Source organism: Eriocheir sinensis, unplaced genomic scaffold (assembly GCF_024679095.1).
Source record: "Eriocheir sinensis breed Jianghai 21 unplaced genomic scaffold, ASM2467909v1 Scaffold488, whole genome shotgun sequence".
In the NCBI taxonomy this organism is placed as follows: domain Eukaryota; kingdom Metazoa; phylum Arthropoda; class Malacostraca; order Decapoda; family Varunidae; genus Eriocheir; species Eriocheir sinensis.
The window spans coordinates 72,501-82,500 of record NW_026111818.1 but is presented as its reverse complement, the minus strand read 5'-3'; the positions used below and the strand labels follow the sequence as shown (position 1 = coordinate 82,500).

Here is a 10,000-nt window from a genome sequence, read left to right as displayed (position 1 = left end):
ATTTACAAAACATTTTTGGTGGACACTCCTAAGGTCACGTAGTGGGAATCAGGTCCAGGGAGGGAGTGAATACAAGAGTTGTTTATTCGAATACGAATGAGAATGCTTCAAATTCTAACGAATACGAATTCGAATACACTGAAATTGTTATATTTCGAATATAAATACGAATAGTTCTTGAAAGTATTCATGAATACATTGCGGTAAAGGTAGGTGGATACGCTATAGCTGCGCGTGGCTTTGGTGTTCATCTCCGATCCGTTGGCCCCTAGAGCCTATGGTAGGTAACAATCGATTTCCCCGGGACACGGGCTAGTGTGAAGTCGGGATTGCCACAGTTTACCTTCCCCAGGTTTCCCCAGGTACCCATTTATCGACTAGCCCGAAAGGGAGGTGAACAGCTGGTTGAGCTGCACGCCGACTGCCCGGGCCAGGATTTGAACCTGGGACTGGGAGTGGTAGCCAGGCGCTGACCACTAGACCACGGAGGATGAATACTTAAAAAAAAAAAAAAAAAAAAAAAAAAAATATTGGCGTAATTGGGTATAACACTTTTCTTAATTTATGCAACAGTGAATTGAGCTCATAAACAATGACTGACAACTGCCAGTATTCAATTCAGGGATATCACACTTACCTTAAATACGGGTGTTATTTCTGGTAATAAATTTTGAAGTATTGGTCATATTATTCGCAGAATACGAATACTTTTCCCTTGTATTCGAATAGGAATTATAATATTTTTTTTTTATCAATAATTATTCGGATACGAATACGAATACATCAAATACGGTATTTGAATGTATTCGAATACGAATCTGAATACTGAATACGAATACTCCATCCCTGATCAGGTCATTTCCCCTCCCCTACTCTGCCATTGACAGACCGGGGGTTCAATGAAGTGAGAAGAGATCTTTCCAATAGTGACCCCATCACTTAAATTGGCATTGTTTTTTTACACATTGCTTCAATAATATGACATTTTTTATAATCATTACATTTATACAACAGGCGATCCTGACATTCTATCAGTGTGGGTTCTATTTATATAAAAAAGGTTACGTCAGTGTGATCACCCCAGTTTACTAGGAATTATGTTACTTTGCCAGGCTGATCCAGCAGAACTTAAAGGAACGGGTCTTAAATATGAAAGAAAATGAAAGTGTGTGACCGAAGTTATTTTCAACGGAGTGGTGATAGAGATGCCAAAGTTATATGCGATTTGTGCGGATAACGCCTCGTTTTATTTTCGTGATGTAGCTAGTCTTGAAATCACTTTCCCAGCACTAATGCACAATATATTTTCATCACGAGTTTTGGTCTTTTAACGCATATTCTGCCAAGCATTTGAGAGTTAGAGTGTTCCGCAGTGGACTTGTACACTAAAATATTATTTGTTGAAGTAGCAAACCTTTGGGTATGGACTCTGCACTAGCCTCCCGCACGTCCTTCGTACCCCAAATCTCAAGTACACTAAAATCGTGCTTGTGTGTAGAGTCTTATATATCGTTTGTGTGTTCTCGCAATTAGTTGTACGATTCCTTTTGAGTCATTAGGCACGCAGATGATTGGTAAAGACGGAAGTGTCAGTCATCGACGTCTATAATGCTCCAAACTTTTTTGTTTAATAGATATCTGGCAGCATGGAAGCCTTATTTGTAGAGAGAAAATACGTACCCATTCTCCGGTGCCCGTTCGTTGTTTTGATTCCTGTCTTCACTTAAAAGGGTAGATAGATGACGAAACGTTGAGTAACATATGTTGATTAATGGAGCAGTGCAGCTCCTGCCAAGAACATGTGACCGGCCGGCGCTTGTAGGTTATGGCCAAGATGCTTGCCGGGGAGCTGCATGAAAAGAAGTACTAGTGTAGAGCTTCATATCAGATGGGGGACTTGAAACAAGAAACAAATGCTTCTGGCGATTTTTTTTGTGAGTTAAGATTATTTTTGTAGAGAGACGTTATTATATTTTGTATACATTACTAAATATGAGAAACGGAAAGAAAGACATGCGCTGGAGGGGTAGGATGCGAATTTTTAAATGATCGTGGCTAAAATGAGATTTTAGGTATTATTTTCTTCCTAAACGCTAGTTCATGTAATCAGTAACATAACATGCTGTACTTGCTTCTCAGGGTTACATATTTTCAAATGCTCCCGTGATGAAAGTACAGGAACGTTGTGTTTAGTGTACCGTAATTTTGTTTATATGGTGCATGATTCTTCGTCGATTTCGCACAGAATTATTATTATTATTATTATTATTATTATTATTATTATTATTATTATTATTATTATTATTATTATTATTATTCTTATTATTATTATTATTTTGTGAGAGAGAGAGAAAAATTAAACATGATAGTTTCATTATACGTTGTAGTGAACAGTTCTTAGCAGTGACATGAACATGAGCTAGTAGGAATAAAAAAAAATATACAAGCGTATTCAGAACGGATGTAGTTGGCCCTCGCGAGCTAGGACGAAATTAACTTGTGTATGGGTGGGGCAAGATGGGCGTGGGTGTGGGTATGACGCGGGGGGAGGGGGCGGGATGATGGAAGGGGTAGTAGTGGTCCTCCAGCCTAGCCGTACATGGGCATTGGCAGTGGTAAGTGTTTTGGGGGGATGAGTTGGGACGAGAGAGAGAGTGTCGACGGTCGACTTGCGTATGTGATTCCGATTAAAAAAAAATAGACCGATTTCTTACCTTGAAGTTAGCTTTCCGGGCCGTGTTTGTTATATCCATGGAATGTGATTTCTTCACTTCCCATCAGTTATTGAAATGCATGGCATTATATAGTATACTAGAATGTGCCAGTGGCAAAAAAATGACAGCTCCTCCAGTAAAGTGAATTTATGTTAAGTCATTTTTAGATATCTGATGCTGTAAGTGCCTCCTTGAGAGTGAGAATTATTACTGACGGCAGATCTCAGAGGTATTGAATTAATCTTTGAGTGAGTGATAAAGGGCTACCGACAGGAAAGATGTGTTGACACTGACAAAAAAGTGAGAGTGGATGGGAGGGCAATTTCGTGGAAGTAGAATTTACCTTTCGTACAGGGAGATGAATACGTGTAAGTAAGAAAAAATAACTTATGCCTGTATATGCACACACGAGTGTGAATAGGAAATAAATTGTGCATGCTGCTTATCACTAAAAATAGTTAGAAAACGAAATTTGTTTTAACACTTGTTTTCGCTATTTTCTAAGGCCAGATTAAAGTTTTCAGTTTTCTTTGGGTGAGAGGTTTTGAATAAAACATTGAGTTTGTTAAATAAATATTTTAAATATTGAAACGCAAATTGGTAACTTAAAAAAAATCAATTGAGATGACCCACAACGAAACAAAACATGATAAAACTTAAAAGATCTTGTTTGATATAATTTGAAAGCGTATAGTTTATTTCAAAATAAAATTGTATTTGAAACTTCTTACAGAATTAGCTTCTTAGAAGCACTTGCGGTGGACAATTCCGGGGCCAGATTCATCGTACTCTTCCTTGGTGATCCACATGGCCTGGAAGGTGGACAGAGAGGCCAAGATAGAGCCGCCGATCCAGACGGAGTATTTCCGTTCAGGAGGGGCAATGATCTTAATTTTTATGGTAGATGGAGCCAGGGCAGTGATTTCCTTTTGCATGCGATCAGCAATACCAGGGTACATGGTAGTGCCGCCAGACAGAACGTTGTTGGCGAACAGGTCCTTCCTGATATCAATGTCACACCTCATGATGGAGTTGTAAACGGTCTCGTGGATGCCAACGGATTCCATACCCAGGAAGGAAGGCTGGAAGAGGGACTCGGGGCAGCGGAAGCGCTCGTTGCCGATGGTGATGACCTGACCGTCGGGCAGCTCGTATGATTTTTCAAGGGAAGATGATGCAGCTGCCAGATTCATTTCGTTTTCGAAGTCGAGAGCAACATAGCAAAGCTTCTCCTTGATATCTCGAACGATTTCTCGCTCAGCCGTGGTGGTGAAGGAGTAGCCACGCTCAGTCATGATCTTCATGAGATAAGCAGTCAGGTCACGTCCAGCTAGGTCGAGGCGAAGGATGGCGTGGGGAAGGCAGTACCCCTCGTAGATGGGAACAGTGTGGGTAACCCCATCTCCAGTATCGAGCACGATGCCAGTGGTACGGCCAGAGGCGTACAGGGACAGCACAGCCTGGATGGCCACGTACATGGCGGGGGTGTTGAAAGTTTCGAACATAATCTGGGTCATCTTTTCACGGTTGGCCTTGGGATTGAGGGGAGCCTCAGTGAGGAGGACTGGAGACTCCTCAGGGGCAACGCGGAGTTCGTTGTAGAAAGAGTGGTGCCAGATCTTCTCCATGTCGTCCCAGTTGGTGATGATGCCATGTTCGATGGGGTACTTGAGAGTCAGGATACCTCGCTTGCTCTGCGCCTCGTCGCCGACGTAGGCGTCCTTCTGACCCATGCCCACCATCACACCCTGGTGACGAGGTCGGCCGACGATGGAGGGGAACACGGCCCTGGGAGCGTCGTCGCCGGCGAAGCCAGCCTTGACCATCCCGGAGCCGTTGTCCACGACAAGGGCAGTAGCATCGTCGTCGCACATGGTGGTGTAGGTGGATCAGACGGGCTGGAATTAGAAATGTTGTCAATGTCACATAAGAAATATGTTTTTAAATATGCCGTTAATATATTTTTTATTGCCTGGGCTGTATAGCGAACAGCTCGTGGGGTTTCCCGTAGATAAAGTTTAGAATCGTTATTACACTTTTTTTTTTTATAGATAAAAATAGTTGGCGTCTTTTTGTTGGCAAATACGACAACAATTACACGATTTTTCATGAATTTTAATGTGAGTTGTTTCCGCATCCGTTGATTTACTTTCTTTTTAATGAAGCTTCAATTTATTTCCATTTGGAAAATATTCTTAAAGAAAAATGCTTACTGAAATACCAAATCAATGAAGAAGTGCACAATGGTTTGGGATTTCGTTTACTCTGCCTGCCGCAGATTTTGGCTTGATTCTTTGTTGCTTGAGGTTTTTGAAAGCTGCGTTTCATCGCTGCTTGATAAACCTAAACATGTATGTTAATATAAATATTATTGCATTTCTGGTTATTAGTAAATCAGAGCCCAGATCCGTTTGTTTATGTCTGCATTGTCGATTATAACTACATTCGCTTGCAAACTTTATATTTTGATTTGCATAAACGAAGTATATGTTCATAATCTTGGTGTGTGACATACTGCTGCAATTACATTATTTTCAAGACACGTTGGGGATTTTTTTTTGGTTCTCTTTGATGCTTGCTTGACTTGTGTTTCTGGAAACATACAGTTACGAGACTTTGTGAACAAGAGTTAGTTTTCATGAAGAGAATGTAGGAAGTTCTTGGTTATCACTGAACTACTTATGCTTGCTACTGAGTTAAATGATCTGAAAGATCAGCAACACCAATCTCACTGCCTCCAGGACACCCCTAGCACATACACAGGTCCTTTCGTATCCTGAGTCTGAAGTACACTAAGGGAAGGTAGTGTCAGAAGCGCCTTATATACCCACCATATGCTTCCCTCTGAAGGTGTGAGGCTGCAGTTGACTCATTAGTCTGGCAGGTAACGGGAGGGGGTGGGTACAGGTTGGTGTAATGCATCCAAATATTATCCAAGGTTATCCCGTATACTTCATACATCAAAGCTCAGACGTTAAGGTTAGGAGGGAGTATAACCTTGAAGTTGTTCAGTGAGATGGCAAATACATTTCTCATAGGAGGGTAACGCTTATTTTGCTTTGGTATGTGTAATGTAGGTTGTCATTTTCGGTGCAGGTGAATGGAAATAGAGAATCTGTTCTTCTTTAGTTAACTCTTAACCCGTATCATCGAGATTTAATAACCATCTTCGAGAGGCCATTTTTTTTTTTACTTAAACACTTTGGAGTCTGAACTTGATCCTGCATATCGACTCTACTAAATATCAAAAGAAAATATGTACCGTCCTCTTTGTTGATTTAAAAAAAAAAAAAAATGTAATTTTTATTTCATGCCTGGAAAAAATATTGCTTTCTATCAGATTAAAATCGTTCTCGGAAACTTTTTGAATATAGTGTTATGTTTATGTCGATAGTATTTTATGACGGTATGCTGTTTTTCAAACTGACATATTTTGTTGGGACGTTTTCATATTTTGCAGAAGAAGGCTTTGTAAAATTAGTAAAGATTCATGGCATTACAAAATTTTTATAGGTAGTTTGATATTACAAAGCATTGATTTCATCGTGGGACACTGATGCTACTGTATGATTTGATACGTATTTATTCGAAAGCTAAAATGAATTGAGTCATAGGTTCATTCCTTCTGAAAAGAAAACGAAATATTGAACATTAGATTTTTTTCATTATGAGGCTAAGATGGAGTGGGAGGTAGGAGAGATGAAGAGAGGAGGCAAGGCAAGTAAAGGTGTTCTAGAATTAGATCAGGTGGAGAGAGAGCGAGAGAGAGAGCGGTAGTAAGGGACTGCGGGCGGGAGGGGGTCGGTTGGCTATCGTGGTAGCTTCAGGCGGGGGCTGGAGGGTGATACTGTGCTTTCCGTAATTGGACATAGGTAGTGGTGGAAGGGGAATTAGTGGAGGGCAGCTTAGGCGGCAGAAGGTAGATAGGGAGGATGGAGCAAGACATCAATGAACTTTTCACCCCTCACAACAAAACAGAGAGAGCCTTTATCTTTAATGTTTCCTAAAAAAATAAAATCAAGAACAACACGTTATGAAAATAGATGTGTTGTTTGTCTTTCTTGCATATATAATATAGACAATACAGATATTTGAGATTTAAAACACTATATATATATATATATATATATATATATATATATATATATATATATATATATATATATATATATATATATATATATATATATATCTATATATGTAACTCAGCATTGTCATTAAGCCATTATTGTCAGCACCAACAAGATGCCATTCTTTTATCTGTTATGCTTGACAGTAAATTTGAATGATTGTAATCTTCCCGTGGTTGATGACCAGGTGGAACTTGTGACACTTTTCATTAGGAAGGATCGGTTTTTCTCACTCGCATTGCATCATACTAGCCTATTTACTTTTTTAAACATTTATTCTGTATGAAATGATTGACAAAGCCATATCAGAATATTTTAGATTTACGAATTGTGTTGCAGATATTTTCACCAGAATACTAGTTGGCGTCGTGCCCAGGTATACATGATTAAAAGGTATGCATTGTGAGCCGTATTTAATTCGAATTTTTTTTTTCATTATTTCAAGAATAATATTTAAAAAAAAAAGTCGGTTAAAGTGCTATATTCCGTAAACGATGTCAAAGCTGATTGAATAAAAATTGAGTATTACCATATGAATGCAAATGTAATTCATACAAAAATCTCAACCAAAAACTTATCATTATATCATGTATTGACTATGAGTTGTAAGACGAAGCAATGTATCTTTTGTGCAATAATAACACGATTTCAATGGCTCGAGTTTTTATATTCTACTCATGCGAGCGTTTTTGTTTTGAAAGAGCCTCCCTTGTGTGAAAAAGAGATTACCTACGAATTTACAGATTTTGTTTGCGTACATTTGACATGGTCAATTGTCTCATAATTTTATATTTCTCCTTCCTCTCAAGTTTTGAGATCAATTGATGAACTTGAAGAGGGCAAGTTATGATAACCTCTCACAATCTTGCTGTCCCAGTGCTTAAAAAGTGTTACCCACTATATGCTTTTCATACCACTGATACAGTTCAGAATAAAATCATAACTCACGTTAGCATTAGCCACCAACTTACTCGTTCTCGGGTTATTGGGAATCACATTTGGATACAAAGTCATTCAATTTCTCCCAAAAATATTTTATTTATTTATATATTGTAATTGCAAGAAAAGTATTTGATAATTAAGAGTCTTAACAGTCCTTCCATTTGGAATACATGTATGCCGATTGATGGGTATTTAGAAGCACTTGCGATGGACAATGCCAGGACCAGACTCGTCGTACTCATCTTTGGTAATCCACATGGCCTGGAAAGTGGAGAGATGCTAAGATGGAGCCGCCGATCCAGACAGAGTACTTGCGCTCAGGAGGAGCAATGATTTTGATCTTGATGGTGGGAGGAGCAAGAGCAGTGATTTCCTTCTGCATGCGGTCAGCAATACCAGGATACATTGTGGTGCCACCAGACAGAACATTATTGGCGAACAGGTCCTTCCTGATATCAATGTCACACCTCATGATGGAGTTGTAGACGGTCTCGTGGATGCCAACGGATTCCATACCCAGGAAGGAAGGCTGGAAGAGGGACTCGGGGCAGCGGAAGCGCTCGTTGCCGATGGTGATGACCTGACCGTCAGGAAGTTCGTATGATTTTTCAAGGGAAGATGATGCAGCTGCCAGATTCATCTCGTTTTCGAAGTCAAGAGCGACGTAGCAAAGCTTCTCCTTGATGTCGCGAACGATTTCTCGCTCAGCCGTGGTTGTGAAGGAGTAGCCACGCTCAGTCATGATCTTCATGAGATAAGCAGTCAAGTCGCGGCCTGCCAGGTCAAGACGAAGGATGGCATGGGGAAGGCAGTACCCCTCGTAGATGGGAACAGTGTGGGTAACCCCATCTCCAGTATCGAGCACGATGCCAGTGGTACGGCCAGAGGCGTACAAGGACAGCACAGCCTGGATGGCCACATACATGGCGGGGGTGTTGAAAGTTTCGAACATAATCTGGGTCATCTTCTCACGGTTGGCCTTGGGGTTGAGGGGAGCCTCAGTGAGGAGGACTGGAGACTCCTCAGGGGCAACGCGGAGTTCGTTGTAGAAAGAGTGGTGCCAGATCTTCTCCATGTCGTCCCAGTTAGTGATGATGCCGTGCTCGATGGGGTACTTGAGAGTCAGGATACCTCGCTTGCTCTGGGCCTCGTCGCCGACGTAGGCGTCTTTTTGACCCATTCCGACCATCACACCCTGGTGACGAGGTCGGCCGACGATGGAGGGGAAGACAGCTCGGGGAGCGTCGTCGCCGGCAAAGCCAGCCTTGACCATCCCGGAGCCGTTGTCGACCACGAGGGCGTTTGTTTCCTCGTCACACATGGTGGTGGTTCGGCTGAAAGATAAATGACAAAAATAATGGTTAAGTCCCAGTTGCAGCTCTGGCACATGCCACTTGTATTTTAAGTGGCCATTAGTTACAACTGATATATATATATATATATATATATATATATATATATATATATATATATATATATATATATATATATATATATATATATATATATATATATATATATATATATATATATATATATATATATATATATACTTACTTTCAAATAAATAATTCATTACTATTTCGTGTCTTATGAAAAACATATTTTGTATTTATATATTATGATAAGTTGTTTTACAGTTCAGGGTCGCTTGTGACTGTGCTCTAGTATTCTAGGAAATCTTATTAATTGAATTATATATATATATATATATATATATATATATATATATATATATATATATATATATATATATATATATATATATATATATATATATATATATATATATATATATATATATATATATATATATATATATATATATATATATATATACACACACACGATATATATATATATATATATATATATATATATATATATATATATATATATATATATATATATATATATATATATATATATATATATATATATATATATATCGTGATGCCTTTAACATAGTGATATTTTAGTTTCATCGATTTTTTTTTCTATCGTAACGCTATGACATCTTCTTTTTGATATATTATGGTAATATGTTTATGAAAAGAATTATCAATCGGGGTCCAGTGCCATGATAGTTAAGCTTACGAAGACCTGTTTAGGCGGTGCAGTCCGGGTAAACTACCAAATGTCAAAACAGTGCAGCAATATTTCGGTTGCCAATGATAATGTATGCCATATATAACATTAATTTATATCGGTCAG

The 10,000-nt window shown here is 39.1% G+C and overlaps 2 protein-coding genes across 5 annotated transcripts in view; both read right to left on the bottom strand.

Moving 5' to 3' along the window:
* The window catches only part of LOC126992547 (actin, muscle-like), a 56,295-nt gene that overhangs the window by 9,045 nt on the left and 37,250 nt on the right, over positions 1 to 10,000 (bottom strand). For 2 of the 4 annotated variants that reach the window (XM_050851362.1, XM_050851361.1), the window contains exon 3: positions 8,254 to 8,366. In XM_050851362.1, the coding sequence (XP_050707319.1) occupies positions 8,254 to 8,366 (113 nt within the window). Of the gene's footprint in view, positions 1 to 1,414; positions 1,535 to 7,870; positions 9,121 to 10,000 lie in introns of those variants that run through there. The other 2 variants (XM_050851363.1, XM_050851367.1) reach the window with 2 other exon arrangements.
* On the bottom strand, positions 3,276 to 5,515 carry LOC126992551 (actin, muscle-like). Its single transcript, XM_050851371.1, has 2 exons — positions 5,474 to 5,515; positions 3,276 to 4,612 (listed from the first exon to the last, which is right to left on the bottom strand). Exon 2 carries the CDS (start codon positions 4,586 to 4,588, stop codon positions 3,458 to 3,460), a length of 1,131 nt encoding a protein of 376 aa, XP_050707328.1. The 5' UTR covers positions 4,589 to 4,612; positions 5,474 to 5,515; the 3' UTR covers positions 3,276 to 3,457.

Bases quoted from the DNA above. Each gene is read 5' to 3' on its own strand.
- LOC126992551 (XM_050851371.1), bottom strand. From the start codon at position 4,588: ATGTGCGACGACGATGCTACTGCCCTTGTCGTGGACAACGGCTCCGGG.